Consider the following 21,083-nt stretch of genomic DNA (forward strand, 5'->3'; position numbering starts at 1 on the left):
ACAAGCTGCTGATGATTGCCAACAATTCCTTCTCAAACGGCCTGCAGAAAACAATCATGTACTTCAGAGATTAAATTACGTTCAGATTTAAGGCGTCTTTTACTTTTGTTGCTATGTAGGTCTACTTTATATCATTGCTATACAGCTTCTATGGTCTTAATGGATGAATCTAGGGTGTTCTGAGTGTTGTATTATGTTACTAAGGTGTTGCTAGGGTCTTATGTGGGGGTTCTAAGGTGTTGCTAGGTGGTTAATAGGGTATTTTAAGTTTTACTTTGTTGCTATGCAGTTGCTAGGGTCTTATGGGATGATTATAGGGTGGTCATTAGAGGTTTCTGAATGTGTTAATATGTTGCTAAGCAGTTGGTAGGGTCTTATGGGTGGTTTCTAAGGTGTTGCTAGGTGGTTAAAAGGGTCTTTAATGTTTTACTTTGTTGCTATAAAGTTGCTATGGTCTAATGGGATGATTATAGGGTGGTCATTAAGGGTTTCTCAGTGTTTTATTATGTTGCTAAGCACATGCTAGGGTCTAATGGGTGGTTTCTACGGTGTTGCTAGGTGGTTAAAAGGGTCTTCAATGTTTTACTTTGTTGAAATGCAGTTGCTAGGGTATTTTAGGGGGTGAAGCTGTTCTGGGTGTTTTATGGTGTTGTGTTTGTTGCTATGAATTTGTTAAAGTCCTACAGATGGTTTCTAAGGTGTTGCTAGGAGGTTCTTTGTGTGTGCTGAGGATTTTATTATGCCGTTAAGCAATAGCCAGAGTCTTATCGCTGGTTTTTAAGGTGTTGCTATACAGTTGCTAGGTACTTGTGGGTTGATTCTAGGTTGCTGCTAGGTGGCAATTCGCATGATGTGCATGATTATTTTGTTGTTATGCAGTTCCTAGTGTCCTACAGGTGTTGCTAGGTGGTTATTCTGAGAGATTACTATGTTGCTTTGCAGTTTCTAGGGTCTTATGGGTGGTTTCTAAGGTGTTGTTAGGTGGATAATAGAATGCTGTGCATTTTAAGGTTTTGATATGCAGTTCCTACAGTTGTACAGCTGGATTCTAATGTGTTGATAGAAGGTTATCATTATGTTTTATTACAGAATGTTTTATTATGTTGCTAAGCAATTATGGGTGATTTAAAAGATGTTGCTAGGTGGCTTATGGCCCGTTTCCACTGAGTGGTACAGTACGATACAGTTTGGTATGATTTTATGTCCATTTCCACTGTCAAAAGGTACCTAAAAGCGAACCTAGCATGAAAGGGTACCTAGCATGAAAAGGGTAACAAAAGGCAGAGCCAGACACACAGCTGAACGCTACTGGTTTACAGATAAACATCACTAGCGCATACACAAGCCAGGAGAACGAAAACAAAGGGAGCGTCATTTTTTAAAAACATAGCCAGGACATTACAAAATAATAATATAATAATAATCATAATCTACATATAATAAGGATATATAGTCGACTAGAGCTCAAACAAACCTTGTCGTCTTGATGAACAGCCACAAAGCCAAGAAGAAGAGGAGAATCTACCCTGTGCCCTGTAGTTGTTTACAAGACCGTAGAAAGTGCTCACTGCACGTTCATATTTGAAATAACAAACTTCTTGAATTGATGATGATAACGTGTGCGTGATTATTGAAGTGACATCCGATTATTTCAGAAATGCAAGAAGCACGAAAAAACAAAGAAGCAAATGATTCTTTCAGCAATCTAAAAGATGAACACACTGCCATGTTTAACTATTATCATCACCTTTTGGACTATTATGAACTCGTAACGACGGAATGACTCTCTAACAGAGCTTACATGTGCTGCTGAAGATTACAGACACAGGTGAGAGGTTTGCTCTGACTGTGGGCTATATTTTAATGGAAGTGTTGTTTTTGAACCCAAATAAGGACTAAATGTCTGCTGCGTGTAGTTTTTCTGCAATCGTTAACATTTCGGAGACTGTATGGGTCTGTATGTGCTCATATATGTTGCATTTATTTATTTATTTAATGTAATCGTAGACGTGACAGTAGGGTATTATCATTGATCTGCAGTTATAATCAAATCATGTTCATAGAAGGTTAGTAATGAGCATTTATACACAAGTGTTTATGTGTGTTTATTTGTTTTGTAAGAAGTGCTTCTCGTATGATTTGTGAACGACCCGTACAGCTTTACTGTAATAATTTCCTTGAGCGAGAATGACGTGGACTGACACTTACTGTCGTACACCATGCCCACCATTGGTACCCTTTTGGCAGAGGAAACGCAAGCCCAATAAAGCTGACCCGTACAGACCTGTACCATACCATATTGTACCGCTCAGTAGAAAAGGGATATTAAAGGGTGTTCTAGGAGTTTCGGACCACTTTAGCAGCACTGTTGATTGTGAAGTCAATATTTGAGCTGCGGCATTTTCATCAGAAAACATCCTAACATAGTTTTGCCTGCTGTGTTGTCAATAAATGCACTGAAATAGTTAAAGTTTATCAGCAGCGCCTGCAGTCTCCCACTCTTTCAGTTAAAGTATGTAAAGCTCTAATGCGGGATTTTTTTCCTCTTCTGGTGTCTGTTGGGTGGATGCTTTGCATGAACCGAAGCAGATTAAGAAGATACCAATGCCTGCAAGTAGGAACGCTGATATCCAACTCAGCCCGCAGGCAACATTCTAAGCCTTATTGACATTTATGACAAATATGCAAAGGAAAAAAACGAGGGAAAGTGAAGAGAAAAGATAAAACAGATGAGGGATGGGGCCGATATTTATCCAGAAAGGGGGCCCTATAGACTGCTGTTGCCAAGATAAACTTCCCTCAACAAACAGGTTCTGGGTTGGATCTTTATTAGGTTTTGGAGACACATGTGAGCATTTGTGGCTGTTTCTGAGGCCTGAGAGCGCAGACGGAGCCGAGCACATGACAATGGGATGACTAGAGCTCAGAAACACCACCGAGGTCACACAGGGGGCGGGAGACGTCACATCACACTGCATGCACAGCTGAATAATGGATGATTTATTGGCATGCATTTATTAAAATATTACTTTCTCACTGCTTTGCTGTTGGCGTTCAGAACTAGCATCTATTTTTAAATGTGTTGCTTGCATGTAGGGAAGAACATAGAATTATAGTATTATTATTATTAATATTATTATTAATTCATTTTCCTTTGGCTTACTCCCTTTATTCATCAGGGGTTGCCATAGCAGGATGAACCACCAATTCATCCAGCATCTGTTTTACACAGCGGATACCCTTCCAGCTGCAACCCATCACTGGGAAACACCCATACACACTCATTTACACACATACACACACACACACACACACACACACGCTACGGCCAAATTTAGTTTATCCAGTTCCCCTATAGCGCATGTGTTTGGACTGTGGGGGAAACTGGAGCACCTGGAGGAAACCCACACCAACGCGGGGAGAACATGCAAACTCCACACAGAAACATCAACTGACCCAACCGAGACTCGAACCAGCGACCTTCCTGCTGGGAGGCGACATTGCTAACCATTAAGTTACTCAGTGGTTTATTATATTATAATATTATAATAACAATAATAATAATAATAATAATAATAATAGCAATAATAAAGATGATAATAATGATAAATAATGATAAACAATGATAAACAATAATTGAAAAAATAACAAACAAATGATAATAATAATAATAATGATGATGAAAAAGATGAAAAAATAAACTAAATAATCAAATAAAAATTATTATAATCAACGATAAACAAAACTTAAAAAATAACAACAACAACAACAATAATAATAATAATAATGATGATGATGATGAACATGACAAAATAATAATAAACTAAATAAATAATTAAATAATTATAATAATTACAAACAATAAAAAACAATAATTTAAAAATAACAAAATAATAATAATAATAATAATAATAATGATGATGATGAAAAATATTCATAATAATATATGAATAATAACGAAAATAATATTAATTATTCATTCATTCTTTTTTTTCAGCTTAGTTTCTTTGTTAATCTGGAATTGCCACAGTGGAATGAACCACCAACTTATCCAGCATATGTTTCACACAGCAGATGCCCTTCCAGCTGCAACCCATCAGTGGGTGACATCTATACACATTCATTCACACACTACAGACAATTAAGCTTACCCAATTCACTTGTACCGCATGTTTTTTAGGACTTGTGGGGGATACCGGAGCACCCAGAGAAACCCCCGCCAACACGAGGAGAACATGCAAACTTCACACAGAAATGCCAACTGAACGCCCTTATTTATTATTAATAATAATAATAAAATTGGTTGCTGATGATGATGCAATAATAACAATGAAACTACTGTATGATTTCGGAGGTAATGAATAAATGGCGAAAGAAATATGTGCAAAACTACTGTTTTTCAAAACAAACCTCCACGTTTACATGAAAACTGTACTCTAATAAGTGCATTAAGGTCTGCAGTAATTTATTGGCATGAACTTCTCAAAATATTACCTTCGACTGCTTTGCTCCAGCCGTTGTTGTTTATAAAGATGCAATAATATCAGCAGCAATACTATAATATTATTTAAGAGTTTATATATAAATGTAAAAAGTGAGCAACATTATTGGACTCCAAACAAAAAAAGTCCACTTCAGCATGAAAACTGTGCTCTAATAAATATGTTAAAGGCTTCAGTGCTTTCGGCAGATATTATTATTAATTTGCTGTTATTGTGAGAGAGAATGTGCGGTGAGCAGCAGTAGTCAGAGATGTTGTGTGCTGTGGTTTCTCTTACCGTGGTAAGGAGTTGTACTGCCTCTGGGCTTGTGTGAAGGAGTCTCTGTCCTCCCTCTGTTTCTGCACTTGCACTTCTAAAGAAACCGAGTGCCGTCCTGTCGGTGTGTAAGAACCCGTATTGGCCTGAAATGCGAATAGACAGTCCTGTTACACACAAATAGAAAGATAACAGCTTAAAGTATCTTCAGTGGGAGTAAAAAATGATGTAAGAATGCATGATAGAAAACTCCCAGAACACCTCTTATCAGCTGCATGACAATGAATTAAAACACAACAAACAATAATCACCTAGTAACATCTTAGAAGACAGAGTAATGTACAATATAAACACACAGCAGTAAATAAAACTCCTGTGATATCCTAGCAACTGCAAAGCAACACACTCACATTCACACCATACTAATAACTTCACATAATAACCACCCTAGCAACCGCATAAAAACTCATATCCCCATAGTAACCACCAATCGACAGCTTATAAACTCCACACATGACCACCCCAATAACTATCTAGCAACACCTTAAAAACATCCCAAAAACATAGCAACTGCCTAGAAAACAAAACACTCAGAACACCCTAACATCCCCTTAGAAACCAATCACAAGACCCTAGCAACTGCATAGCAACAAAATATAGCACTCTGAAAACCCTAATAACCACCTAGCAACAACTTAGAAACCTCCTGCAAGACCATAGCAACAGCATAGCAACAAAATATAGCACTCTGAAAACCCTAATAATCACCTAGCAAAGCTTTAGAACCTTTCCGTTAGAACCTAGCAACTGCATAGCAACAAAATTAAGAACTCTGAAAACCCTAATAATTACCTAGTAGCACATTAGAAACCGCCTATATGACCCTAGCAACTGCCTAGCAACAACATACAACACTCTAAAAATCCTAATAACCACTTAGCAGTATCTTAGAAGCCTCCTATATGACCTTATCAACTGCTTAGCAACAGCATACAGCATTCTGAAACCCTAATATTCACCTAGCAACACCTTAGAAACCTCCTGTATAATCCTAGCAACTGCATAGCAACAGAATATACATGCAGCACTCTGAAAACCCTAATAATCACCTAGCAACACCTTAAACACCTCCTGTATGTCCCTAGCAACTGCATAGCAACAGTATACAGTACTCTGAAAACCCCAATAATCACCTAGCAACACCTTAGAAACCTTCTATATGACCCTAGCAACTGCATAGCAACAAAATATATACATAGTACCTTGAAAACCCTAATAATCACCTAGCAACAACTTAAAAACCTCCTGTATGTCCCTAGCAACTGCATAGCAACAGTATGCAACACTCTGAAAACCACAATTATCACCTAGCAACACCTTAAAACCTTCTATATGATCCTAGCAACTGCATAGCAACAAAATCTACACATAGCACTCTGAATACCCAAATAATCACCTAGCAACACATTAGAAACCTCCTGTATCATGCTAGCAACTGTATAGGAACAAAATATAACACTCTGAAAACCTTAATAATCACTTAGCAACACCTTAGAGACCGCCTGTATGATGCTAGCAACCACATGTCAACAAGATAAAACATTTTAAATCTTTTACGCAGTAGCACTATGGGATGTCCCGGATCTATGTATAGAAAGGTGCTACAGTGTATGTTAATTAGCACAGCATGATTTCAGGACTCATTATCAGGTCTGGGTTTAATAACTGATGAAGGGCACTTGACCACTACAGTGATTCTCCTGACAGCAGAAGGTGCACTAATGAGAAACGGGAGCACAATTAGCCTGGAGTGCACTACAAACAGCTGACTTCACCAAAATTGACAAATGCAGCGTTAATGCATTAAACCACTGGAAAACAGAAGAATTAAACAGCTTTAACTGCATACTAGAGAAATGTTATCGCTGCCTGATGAAGCCAGAGCAAAATCTCCACTGAGACACATTTTAATAGCTGAAGGCCCGGCAAATTTCTTCACTAGAAACATATTAAGGCAAAAATAGAAAAAAGGAAATGCTTTTATTGCGAGAGAGAAGCAACAATGAAGTAATTATTCACACTGAGATGCTTTAATGAGATTTCGAGCAAGCAAGGATGTGTGTGTGTGTGTGTGTGTGTGTGTGTGTGTGTGTGTGTGTGCGTGTGTGTGTGTGTGTGTGTGTGTGTGTGTTTGAGAGAGATAGAGTTATAGACCATTTCAATGTGGTCATGTCATTGGCCCATGAATGTTTCCTGCCTGTTATCAAACTATTTCATAACTGCAACAAGAGGCAATTTAATCCTAACTTGATGTTAAAACAGCTCTCATGACATTATTAATCAATATGTGGCTCTTTTTGGATTTTCAGAAGCTTTAGAAATTAAAAATGTAAACCAGGAAATACACTGGGACCATTGTTTTTGCTTACATCTCTCAAAACTTTGTATATAACTTATTTTATTTACTTTTCTTGATTTGTAAACTGCTTAGCAATTAGGCATGGGCCGGTATAGGACTCTGACGGAATGATAACCTCGGATAAAAATATCACAGTTTCACGCTATTGTGATTACTACTTAAAATATATTCTTTTTAAACGTCTGGTTTAAAAAAAAAAAAACTTTTTCCTTTTTGAACACAATTTTTTTTTTTTAAATATTTTGGAGCAGTAAACATGTCAGGCTAAATAAATCATTGACCTGCTGTCTTCATTAGTTTCAAAAACTGATTTCTTTAGGATTTAAAACAGCATCTTTGGATATCTTTTTTTTTGCTGAAGATACTGTTGTCCTAAAAAAAAACGTAAAATAAAAATTTTTACTCATACCTTAGAAGCGGTATTGCAGAAAATATTGACCTTGACAAAAAAAACTTTGCCTTTGATAAACCTCGGTATACCTTGAAAAGGGTTATCACCTCATGCCTATTAGCAACAACTCACAACACCCTAAAACTCATCTAACAATGCCTTAGCAAGTGCCTAGCAACCACTTAGAACACCCTAGCAACCGCTTAAAGTTACAAGTAACTTTATTATATCTATTTAGCCAATTCATAAGAAAGATTTTTAATCAATCTTAAATAATGAATATTAATCACACATATCCGAACATTATTATGCTTAATTAATTAATAAAACAATAAATCAATATTTCCAATTATTTTTTAACTATTCCTCAATTTACCGAGGTTTATCTCAATCCCTTTTACTGACACCTGAACTCCTGTTGTTGTCAAGTATGTGTTCAATATTCATTTTTTAAATTCATTAATTCATTTTTCTTCGGCTTAGTTCCTTTATTTATCAGAAGTCTCCACAGTGGAATGAACCGTCAACTTATCCAACATATGTTTTACACAGCGGATGCCCTTCCAACTGCAACCCAGTACTGGGAAACACCCATACACACTCATACACTATGGCCAATTTAGCTTACCCAATTCACCTATAGTGCATGAGTTTGGACAGTGGAGGAAACCCACGCCAACATGGGGAGAACATGCAAACTCCACACAGAAACACCAACTGACCCTACCGAGGCTCGAAGTAGTGACTTTCTTGCTGTGAGGCCTCAGTGCTAACCACTGAGACATCGTGTCGCCCATCATTTTCAATTATTTTTAGCAATATATATATATATATACAGCTTTTAACTCACTGAATTTTAATAAAAATGCAAACTAACATTCTCCCTTCCGATGCACCTAACAACTCAGGTAGTTAAAATGAAATGAAATCATCAAAACGCCAGCATGCAAAAACACAATAAACCAGCACAGTACTAATTTAATTTAATCGCGCCTCATAAAAAACATCAACGAACCCCAACAAGTTCATCTGCTCATAAAAAGCACAAGACCTCCAGACAGAACTCAGCAATTTCTCCCATTAATCACGCGGAATGTAGCCTACCATCTCGTCTTCACAGACACAGAGCAAACACAACAATACGAGACCCACCTGAACAAACACAAGAAGAGCTCAGATCGGGAGACAGACATAATCATGAGAAATTGTCCACTGCAATTGAGAGTAAGAAAGCATGAAGCAGCTGGACGGCGAGGAGAGGTAGTTTGCCGGCCGCAGACTCCTAAATCACATATAATAGTTACGATTAGCGCACAGTGTGACCCGTAGCCTTTAATATCAAAGACTGACGGAGCAGCGGTGGGTCACAGCGCACACATGTTTACTGCGCTATACACTCAAACACTTCCAGATACCTGCTCACAAGAGTGTGTTCAATGCTCTCACATCAATTTGTAATGTTTTTATTTAGTGGCATGGTGGTTCAGTGTTTAGCACTGTGGCCTCACAGTAAGGTTGCTGGTTCAAATCCCGGCTAGTTGGCATTTCTGCGTGGAGTTTGCATGTTCTCCCCGTGTTGGTGTGGATTTCCTCCAGTTGCTCCAGTTTCCCTCACAGTCCAAACACATGCGCTATAGGGGTATGGTTGATCTTATTTGGCGGTAGTGTAAGAGTTTGTGTGTGAATTTGAGTGTGTATCGGTGTTTCCCAGTTCTGGGTTGCAGCTGGAAGGGCATTTGCTGCGTAAAACATATGCTGGAATAGTTGGCGGTTCATTCCGCTGTGGCGACTCCTGATGAATAAAGGGACTAAACCTATAGGGGAAAATAAATGAATGAATGATTTAGTGGCAGGGTGGTACAGTGGCTCAGTGGTTAGCACTGTTGCCTCACAGCAAGAAGGTTGCTGGTTCGAGTACCAGCTGGGCTACTTGGCATTTCTGTGTGGAGTTTGCATCTTCTCGCTGCATTGGTGTGGGTTCCCTCTGAGTGCTCCGGTTTACCCCACAGTCCAAACACATGTGCTATAGGGGAATTGGATGATCGTAATAGGCCATAGTGTATGTTCATGTGTGTTTCCTAGTACTGGGTTGTGGCTGGAAGGACATTGTGGCATAAAACATATGCTGGATAAGTTGGTGGTTCTTTCTGCTGTGGCGACTTCTGATGAATAATGAACTAAGCCGAAGGAAATTGAATAAATGAATGATTTAATGGCTATTTTTTGTGAATTTGTACAATCTCATTCCTCTATTTTAGTACGATTTGGCCATCCCCCAGTAATGGTTGGGTTTAGAGGTGGGGTTTAGTGCCACGCCTCCTTTTAAAAATCAGACATTTTTGTATGACAAAGTATTTGTATGATTTAGCCACTAAACTGACCAAATGTGAAAAAGTTACACTGCTGGTGTGTCTCCTAGTGGGGCTGATGCATTTGACTGCGGGAGTACATAAAGCACAGAAAGCTGAAGTTATGGAAGCGGAGTCTGAAAATATGCATTGGGATTTGTCACTGTGGTCTTCGTTCTTCTATAATAAATGAGTTGCACCTCAGAAGACGAAGATGAAATGCTATGAACTCGGTAAATGCGGTGGCTTTTGGAGGAGTGAGATGCTCTTTGTGAGTGCAGACAGATGCTCAAGACAGTTCTGGAGGGAATAATAATAGAATAATAACAATACTGAAGCATTGAGATGACCGACAGATGGCTGAGGGCTTTTACAATCAGCAAAACAACATTTGCAATCTTTTACAATGTGCTGGAAATGCTGCAAAGTCCATTAATGCATCCCATCATGCACATTTTTATCATCACATGATCTGTTAAAACAAAATCACATGACTTTTTTGGATGCACTTTCTAAAATTTATTTAGTAAATGTGTTTTCAAAAAAAAGTTTTCAAACTCAGTAGTGCACATATTTTGTTTTTATGCACATTTTTAATAGGTATGTGCATCTTGGTATTTCCACCAAGTGAATTTCTTTTACAATATACCAAAATGTGCAAAATATAGTTGGACGGAAACATAAGTATAAACAAAAAAAATCACATAAAAACTGCTTGATGGAAACTCAAAGGTTTGAATCAAGTGAAGGCTGAGTAAACAATGACAGCCTTTAGATTTTTGGGTGAACTATTGAAGTGGTTACAAATGATTAGAAACAGAAAATCAAAGATAATTTGTCTCTCTTAGTCTGTGCTCTTTTCTTTTTCTTTTTCTTTTTTTTCAAGTCATTTTTTGCGGGGTTTCACCTTTAATTGATAAGCCAGTAGAGAGTAATGACAGGAAAGTATGGGGAGCAGAGAGAGGGGAAGGATCAGCATAAGACCACGAGGCGGGAATTAAACTCGGGTCGCCATAAGCACTGAAATGCATGTGTCGACGCACTAACCATTACACCATTGGCGCTGACATCTGTACACTTTCTTTTTATGAAAAAGAAAATAAATATCGTAAATTAATGGAATGTGATGCAACGATTTACATCTTTCCGATTGGCTACTTCTGCCTGTTTACTGTATATCTAATGAGGAGGAGGGGCCTGCTGCTCAAACATTACACAGACTCTGATGTGAAGCACCAGTAACATTATTGTCCCTCATCAGGCGGTGAGGGTGCAACACTATCCCTTTAAAAATCCGGTAAACCAATAAGGTCCTACTTGAGACCCAATTCCAATAGGAAACTCAATTCGTCATGACACAGCATCTCATGTTTTTAAATAGAAAGACATACTCTGTATAAATGGCCAATAAAATACTCAAAACCACCATAGAAACAATACACAAGAGCCTAGCAACTTCAATAATCTAACCAGCCTGTTTGGATTTTAAAAATTGTATATGAAGCTGGCTATTGATTATTATTTATCAACAAAAGGCAACAGAATTTCCCTCCTAATCTCTCAGACCCCAAACAAAACATGGAAGTGCACTCGAAAAATCACAAACAATACAGTCTCCACATCCCCATATAGCGAGAGTGATCTCAGTTTTATCATCTAGTTCTAAATCTAGTGAACGTGGAGGGATATATATAACCGTAGGAAGGCAATTCCCATATATTGCACAGTAAGAACACTAATCTGGCCCCGCAGTGGATTTATCTTCCCACTACATAGGCTTGTTGTCATGTTGCAGACTTCTTTTCGCCATTGTTCCTTGAGCTTACAGTATTGGTTTGGCAATAAGAGATAACCTCATCTGACCAATGCCCACAGTGGGTCGAGCGTACGAGGACATGCGTTTTCTGATTTCCACATTCATGTGCAGTTTCCCGTGCCGTTTACAATCAAAGAAAACATGCTGGTTCCTCTGAATCCTGAAATCAATGGCATTCTTTCGAGTTATGAAGGCTGCATGAATGCTTGCCAGCACAGAGGTCCTTGTAAAAGAGAAGAAAAAAGCACGTAAATACGGGCCTAATGAAAGCATTTGTGCGCGTGTGTGATCCTGGCACTGGCATAAAACTTTCGTCTCGTGTGCAGCCTCCAATCACACTGCAAAAAAATGGCAATCTTAATATGAGAAATGAATCATAGATTTAAAACGATAGAGAAAGATGTCAAAGGATCTGTGCAGTGAGATGATAATAATACTTGGTACGATTTCTTGAAATAAGAAAACTTACCTACAGGGGAAAAAAAGTCTTAAACTAAGTATCATAACACCTACGCGTTTCTGCAGAAGTCTGCCTTCATCAGAGTAACAGTGATCAGGTGCGTCTAGAGTCTCTTTTGAGTCTTACGGTCACATGACTCATTTAAACATCTCAAATGGCACTCAAATAATTTAACAAGCAAAGTCTACTATCATCATAAATTCGGCATAGATACACAAACACCCACTTGCATATATGGGAAAAAAGAGAGGAAAAAAAAAACCGGAAAATACATATATATACAAACACATACATCAATGTATAATGACAATCTGTAAAGCATCTATAGAAAAAGTCATTCATTCATTCATTTTCTTATCGGCTTAGTCCCTTTATTAATCCGGGGTCGCCACAGCGGAGTGAACCGCCAACCCATCTAGCAACTTTTCACGCAGCGGATGCTCTTCCAGCAAGTTGATGATTATTATCATTATGATGATAGTAGACTTTGCTTGTTAAATTATTTGAGTGCCATTTGAGATGTTTAAATGAGTCATGTGACCGTAGTACTCAAAAGAGACTCTAGACGCACCTGATCACTGTTACCCTGATGAAGGCAGACTTCTGCAGAAACGCGTAGGTTTTTAGACATTTAGCCATGTGAATAAAGGCTTTTTAATTTTTTCACTTTATTCGAGTGCCTTGGACTGATTCTTGTTGATATTATGGTGTCTTTATGCATTAGAAGAGTCAAAAACGTACATACAGCACCTTTAAACAAGTTACTACAGCTAAGATAAAGTCTTAAAAATACACCGCTGGTCTTAAATTATGTCTCTGGTTGTAATTAAGCTAAATGTGCAGATAAAATGCCAAACTTTAAGCTTTAGTAAATAAAAAACACAATCATAATCATCTTACACAATCTGTTCTTGCATAGTATTGTAATATATTCCTAAAACAACATCAATGTTTTATGGGTTAAAAAAAAAAATATTGCAACTCTTGACAAGATTAAAAGTTTGTGCAGTGCATCTTCAGAGAAGATTGAGTTTTATTGGCTGAGACAGGTCGGCAAGCCTCTGGAAAGAACATGATCTTTATGACAAACATCTGGAAAAGTCCTTTTGTAAGTCAAGAGAAAAAAACGGAGGGTGTGATGTACAAGAGAGGCATAACAAGACACGTCTAATTGTCTATTTACCGCTGGAGGTCTGTGACAGTTTCTGGCCACAGGCCGATTATCAGCGATCTGGCTTGGCAGCTTGTTGTCGCACATAAAAAAACTCCCTTTCTTTCAGTCCTGGGGGGATTTCGAGCACCGTGAACACACCTTAATCACTGTCCTAATGTGCGTCTCGTGCTGTCAGACCTCACGCTGGCTTTGAGGGATTATCTGGGACGTACCTGCCCATTTTTCTTCATAAAGAAATGAAAGGTGTTCAATGCAAAGTTGGGAGTTTTGCACAAAGCTACATATTTAAAAGGCAATCAATCATGGTTTCATGCCACTCTGATTTTCTGTTGCACTTGAGGGACACTTCTGAGTGCTGTAATGCATGGTATTTATAATCACAGCTATAAATAACAGCCGGGAGACTGTGCAACTATGGTGTCACCAGTCCATGTTAATTAGTTAAGTGTTTATCATAGAGATTTATAAATGTTGCTAAAAATAATCATGGAATAGTAATGATATACACCAGAATGCTGTTTTATTATCGGGTTAATATTCATATGATCGTCTTTAAGAAATATAGCAACCACCTAGCAACACTTAAAAACAAAACCCCAGAAGACCACAGAAAAATTAGCACAATAGCATGTCAAAACCACCCAAACAACCACCTAGCAAAATTTAGGAAAACCTTTTGTATGATCCTAGTAACTGCATAGCGACATGCTAAAACACCCTGAACCCCAAATTAACCACATAGCAACAGCTTAGAAAATTCTAAGAAGACCACAGAAAGTGCATAATAAAAAGTAAACCAAAACCCAAATCAACCACCAATCAACACATTAAAAAACCTCGCATAAGACCCTAGCAACTGCATAGCAACAAAATAATACACCCTATAAATGACCTAGAAACAACTTAGAAAGCTCCAGAAAGACCTTATAAAGTGCAACAATAACAATATTACAACGGTAAAAATATACAAAAGGTGATATCATGGTAATCACATCTTTTTGGACAAACTTATTTAACAATATGATTGTCTGATAAAACATTTCTCTGCGATTTGTACTTGTTTTTCTTTTTTACTATAAAGCACATTGTGATTTTTTTGTCAGTGAAAGGTTTTATACAGTATAAATACACTTGCCTATTTACTTCATTGTGCAATAAAGAGTTAATTCACAATACAAATGGTATAAAAACACAAACAAACTCTTAACGTAGTGAACCACTTACCATGGGTACTGTACATAATTTACAAAGGTAGATATTTAAGGCGACCACAAAAAGCAATATGGCTTCACCAGGATCCATTCACCCCTGCCAAAAAAAAATCCTACGATAACCTCCCAAAATATTCCTATGGTACCCCCCAACATCCTATAGTATCTTATCAAAAATCCTATGGTATCAGCCCAAAATATCTTATGGTACCCCTGCAAAAAAGCCTATGATATATCCCCAAAAAATCCCATGGTATCCTACCAAAACATCCTATGGCATCCCCCCCAAAAATCCTATGGTATCACCCCAAAAAAGCTTATGGTATCCCCCCAAAATAGCCTATGTATCGCCCCAAAAAAGCCTAAGGTATCCCCAATGCAGCCTATGGTATCTACCCCAAAACATCCTATGGTATCCCCCAATAAAGCCAATTGTCTCCCTAAAAACATCCTATGGTATCCCCCCAAAAATCCTATGGTATCGGCCCAAAAAAGCCTATGGTATTGCACCCAAAAAGCCTATGATACTCCCCCAAAAATTGCTATGGTATCCCTCCCAAAAATATCCTATGCTATCTTCCCAAAAATCTTATGCTATTCTAAAACACTAGGCTAAATCAATGGTACTCCTATGAAAAAGGCCTCATTACTCATGCAATGTTGAACAAGTTTTCTCAGTGACATCAGTGCACACAAACACATTTCTGGATGCTCTCAGAGGAACATGTGACTTTGTTTTGACAGTTTTATAACGTCATTATATCAAGCTTATGGCAGCAGGATCAACAAGACTGTTATGGCTACAAACGCCTCCCTTACAGCTTAACCATCACTCTCTCCCAACCTGCTGCTGCGACTGACGGCTGTATATTTCCACAAGTCAACAGGACCACAGCGCTCGCGGGCCCTCGAAGACCCTAAATCAACGTCAAACATGTTTGTGTTCACTTTGACGGAGTATGTGTGATTCTAATGCAACCCAGGGATGAAACACCTGGACCATATCATTCATTCGTGATGTTAGAACTAAGTGTTACATGGTTTATCGCTAAAATCTAACCATGATAAAAGATCCATCTCTAGAGGCACACTAAACATCTGAAACCCCAAATTAACCACCTAGCAACACCTTGGAAACTTTCCAGTAGTCCCTGGCAACTGAATAGCATCAAACTAAAATATTTAACACACCTAGCAAGAAAGAAAAGGAAGAAAGGAAGAAGAAAGAAACCTCCCAAAAAATCCTATGGTATCAGTCAAAAAAGCTTATGGTATACCCCCACAAAGTCCTATGGTGTCGCCCCAAAAAAGCCTTTTGTATCCCCCCAAAAATCCTATGGTATCGTTCTAAAAAACCTTATGGTATCTCCCCCAAAAAGCAGATGGTGTCAACCCCAAAAAAGCCTATGGTATCTCTCCCCCAAAATCCCATGGTATCTTCCCTATAAAGCCTTTAGTATCCCCCCCAAAAATCCTATGGTATCAGCAAAAAAAAGCCTATGGTATCCCCCAAAAATCCTATGGTATCCCCCCAAAAATCCTATGGTATCTCTCCAAAAAAGCCTATGGTATCGCCCCCGAAAAGCATTTAGTACCCCCCCCCACACACACACACAATCCTATGGTATCAGCCAAAAAAAGCCTATGGTATCCCCCCAAAAATCCTAGAGTATCGCCCCAAAAAATCCTATGGTATCCCCCCAAAAATCCTAGAGTATCGCCCCAAAAAATCCTATGGTATCCCCCCAAAAATCCTAGAGTATCGCCCCAAAAAATCCTATGGTATCCCCCCAAAAATCCTAGAGAATCTCCCCAAAAATCCTATGGTATCGCCCCTAAAAACCCTATGGTATTTATTGAAAGGGATACCATAGACTTTTTTAAACAAACTAATACAATTAAAACACCCGATAAATGACGCAGCAAGAACTTAGAAACCTCCCAACTTCACCTGGAACTGTAACAACAATATTACCATGGCAAATATTTCCAAAAGCTATTATATTATATGATATTATTAATATATTTGACCCTGGCTTTATGTATCAGAGGTCACCACAGTGGAATAAACCGCCAACTATTCCCACACCAACTTCAACACACTCATTCACACACACAGTTATACACAACGGCTAATTTAGTTCACTCAGTCGACTTATAGTTATAGTGCATGTGTTTGTACTGTGGGGGAAAACCAGACCATCCGGAGGAAACGCACGCCAACACGGAAAAAACATGCAAACTCCACACAGAAATGCCAACTGACTAATCTAATTTTTGGACTAGAGATTGAGAATGTCATTGCATCTATTTACATATGTTAATCAAATGAAAAGCAAATGAGAAGTGTCTTAAAGGGGACGAGGGCTGGCATACACTAGAGAGCATATGATTGGTCAAAAGATTGATGAGAAACTGAAGTATGAGACGTCAAAAAAAGCACTGATCCATTTAGATGGAAGTGATGTTTCTATCAGCTTTTAGCGCACTAGCTTAAAGATTTCCTAAACACTAACATCTAAAAAACTTTATTTGATTTTCATTGCACCTTTTAAGCTTGAGAAAGATTTCCGACACAAAGAAATACCATCAGCATGTGCCTGTATGTCAACATCCCCTTGACAGCAATGGTGACCAACATGTGTAGAAAGCAAAAGAAAAAAGAAGCTTGACATCTAAGCCTCATACTCCAGGAAATCCACCTTTTCCTATAATGCCGTGCAAGACTCAGAGGCATTCGCTGCCTAACGTGTTTTGTTATTTGAATCCGGCCCTGTTCAAACCGAGAGTCTGACCCGTCAAGCATTAATACAGTAGACTTCAGACACTCGAGGGAGGCAGTGTATTCTATTACGGGAAAATGTCTCTAGTCTTTAAACAATGTAAACTATCACAAGCAATTAGGCGCCATCCAGCTTGACTCCTCCGGTTCGGCGCTGTGCAAACAACAGGGCTTTACCTTCCTTTAGCAGGAGACCAGACAATGTGACACCATCAGGTAACAAGAGAGCTTTGGATTCATCTATTCTGCAAACAGACGAGCTGAGGCTATAGTAAAGGTTACTGTGGTAAAGGCACAATGTGATTTGTTTTGATTAAAATATCTAGAACTTTGTCATATATTTTGCATGACAAGCTTCACTTACATTTGGGAAAACGTAAACATTTTTGCTGTTCTATTTATTGCCAAATAAGTGATCCCCTTCACCTTTAAGCGAGTGCATTTTCATTATGCATCCATCATTAATCTTGGAGGTAAGTGTCTGAGCTGCCTCTGCTCTCGGCACTGATCTCAGTGAATCAGACCAGTAATGCATTAATTGAGTTTAACACATTCTAATCTCTGTAGAGCTATTCAAGAGCGGGGACAGAAAATGGAGGCCAAATATGTGTCGGAGAGGACAGGGTCACGAAGCTGACCTCCAATTTAGGAAATGGCTCTGTTCCTTGAGGTAATTAGCCTGTCATCTTTTAAAATCCCCTCCGCGCCTTTAACAGGAAGTCACAGGACGGACCGCCATGTCTGCTTCAGACCATTACAGAGTAAAGATCCACAGCTATTCGACCTTTGACCTTTCGCAACTCCATTCCCAGCCTCTTGAGCAGTGTGTATTATTTTAGCTCGCTGATAAAGATAAAATGATGGCCAGCCTCTAACCTCGGAGAATAAAATCACACACTTGACTTTCAGGGACAACATGTTGAAACACATTGACCTTTGTGAAGACCTAACAAACACAGGCCAGGCTGAGGGCAAATAAACAGATTCTTTAGGTTTTTAAACTAGGTTAAACAAGATAACAAATGTATATATTTCCTTCAACAAACATCATTTATGTGTTATCACTGAAGCCTGACAATATCTCATTATAATACATGCTGTCCTTTGCCCTGAACGCCAAACACCAGGCTGGCCTAAAGTGGTACTTTTGTAGCTGTGCATGCTGGGAAACATTAAAGAGATAGTTCACCCTACTCAAAAAATATTTCACTCACGGTTTACTCTCCCTCATGTGGTTCTAACGCCCGTTTTACACAGCAAGCGTCAGCAGCGCGTGAGCAGAGCGTGCGCAGCGCGTATGTCGAGCAGTAGCAGCACGCAGGCGTTTGCCTTTTAAACCAGCTGCGTCTGCAGCGCGCAGCTCTTCGGCAGCTGCTGCAGAGAACAACATATCTCTGTCTATTCTATCTAGCTACCCATGTCTCTCTATATACAAATACACTTTTTAAACTTTTCATCTGCACCAAGGCCCCTCCTATGCTGTTTCTTTAACCTGCAAATGTTTACTTTACAAATTTTATAGATCAAATAGTACTGTATGCTTCTCAATCTAACTTATATGAGAAGTGTCTACAGTCAGAAGACAATCGCCTGTGATATCATGTCATTTGTTTTTTGATTATCAGGTTGCTGTAGGCCTAGTTATAATCATATTTATACAATATATTTATAATGATATTGATCAAACTAGTGTTACTTTCTCCGCTTCAGTGATGTCCAGTGGCAGAATAACAGCTCGTTAATTCATGCTCGTGCAGAGGATGAGACGGACAAAAGTAACCAACGCATGCCATTCTGTTACTTATTTTCGTGTTGTCAGGTTCACATTTCAAACAGCTCCCGGTAGGAATAACTTGAGTGAACATAAAACAAAGCCGATTAAAACTTTCTTCCTCTGCTCAACTGCACAGCACACAGCGAGCTCACATAATCCAGCATGCGTGTCGCACTACAATACCCACAATACACTTCGCTATGGACTACAAAGCCCGTAAATATTCTATTTCCCCTCTCCTACAACACTAGTGTGCAACTTAAGCAAAACTGATACTAAAATAGTTTTACATTTGGTTTTGTAGTTCGGGCCTGAATAAATGTTTGTTGCCGTTTTTAATCGTTTTAAGTTCATTTGATTGACTATATATAAACCATTTGACATTATTAACGCATTTATTGGGTAAAATTACTACTTTTTACTGTCCTTCAATGTGTTTTGGTCATTATCAATGCACTGTCACTTTAATTGAGCGTGAGCAGCGCGTCAAAAATAGACCCAGCGCCGAAACTATCGCTGCACTGCTGCTTCGGCGACGCTCACGCCTCGCTCTGACGCGCTGCTGCTGCGTGCAGTATGAAAGCTCTAATCTGTTAACATGGACGTGGAAAACACACGCGCTGCTCACGCTCTGCTCACGCGCCGCTGACGCTTGCGGTGTGAAACAGGCGTAAAGCTTCATAAGTTTCTTTATTCTGTTGAACACAAAAGACGTTATTATGAAGAAAGCTGAAAACCTGTAACCACTGACTTCCATAGTTGGAGAAAGAAATAACATGGAAGCCAATGGTTACAGGTTTTTAGCTTTCTTCTAAACATCTTCTTTTGCGTTAAACAACTCATACTCAAACATGTTTGAAACCTGTAGACGATGAATAAACCATGACAGAATTATGCAACATGGCTCATTCTGAAAACGTAGCCCTATATACATTTCTGGAGATCGTGAATTATGTAGCCAGAGCTACGTATGGCTGCATTTTGTTTTGAAAACGAACGCTACAGGGTGGTATGACACTGTTCCTTTTTGCGCTTACCAGCTGAGCGCTTACCTTTGTGTGGACCGCTTTCTTGCTGTTATCAGTTTGCTCAGTGGCTCACTGTATACGTCGGTGGACTTGTGGCAGGGAGCAGAGTTGATCGCAGCAACAGGGTTTGATTACAGAAACAAAGACTGCGAAAAAAAACCCTCCTGGGACATATTTGGCACTTTGCAGAAATATATATAGTGGTACGTTTTCAGTATGAGCCTGGGTTGGAATTTTTGAAACATTTTGGGTGAACTATCCCTTTAAGTATTAAGGTCCCAGTAAACAAGTGAAGCCAAGTGAAGTTCTTTCACATCCTTTGCATAAATAAAAACACCCAAGCAGCAATATACTCTTGGAGGAAATTCCACTTTTGCTTGAAAGAATGAAAAATGAGCAGTTTTGTTTTAATTACAATAGCTTCAATTTATACTACACATCTCTCCAGTGTTTACTTGCAGATCCCAATGAACCAAACAGACGAAATAAACCAGAGAAGGCAGAATAATGAAGACGGCGGCGTCAAAACAATAATTAAAAGAATCACGCATGTGCTTATAAGTCAAGAATACATCTGTTATGATCACCAGCTGCTGGACAACATTCACATTCAACTGCACTACAAATCCCATCATGCACTTCACTCACACACCTGGCCTAGATCCCCCATGTTCACAAACAGATAAACAAGACTCAGCAACGTTTGTGTGTGTGTGTGTGTTTGAGAGGTGTATAAATAGTATGTAATTAGCCCTGAACAGCTTCAGCGTTATCTATTTGCAATCATGCAGGATCTAGGCCAGGTGTGTGAGTGAAGTGCATGATGGGATTTGTAGCGCAGTAGAATGTGCCTGCAAGAGCAACACTGCTGGTGATCATAACAACAGCATTTGTAGATTTATAAATTTATATTTTTATAAAAA

At 38.8% G+C, this 21,083-nt stretch overlaps 1 protein-coding gene and 1 long non-coding RNA gene across 3 annotated transcripts in view; both read right to left on the reverse strand.

Annotated features, from left to right (window-relative positions):
* pard3aa (par-3 family cell polarity regulator alpha, a) overlaps positions 1-21,083 on the reverse strand; it is a 647,780-nt gene that overhangs the window by 10,756 nt on the left and 615,941 nt on the right. For both annotated transcript variants that reach the window (XM_087309010.1, XM_087309009.1), the window contains one exon: positions 4,779-4,903. In XM_087309010.1, the coding sequence (XP_087165136.1) occupies positions 4,779-4,903 (125 nt within the window). The remainder of the gene's footprint in view (positions 1-4,778; positions 4,904-21,083) is intronic.
* On the reverse strand, positions 10,858-14,598 carry LOC147837920 (uncharacterized). The gene is made up of 2 exons (XR_015524667.1): positions 12,480-14,598; positions 10,858-12,240 (listed from the first exon to the last, which is right to left on the reverse strand). It is a non-coding gene; the product is annotated as an uncharacterized LOC147837920 (long non-coding RNA).

This window comes from Danio rerio, chromosome 24, assembly GCF_052040795.2.
Source record: "Danio rerio strain M-AB ecotype USA chromosome 24, GRCz13ab, whole genome shotgun sequence".
NCBI classification, from domain to species: domain Eukaryota; kingdom Metazoa; phylum Chordata; class Actinopteri; order Cypriniformes; family Danionidae; genus Danio; species Danio rerio.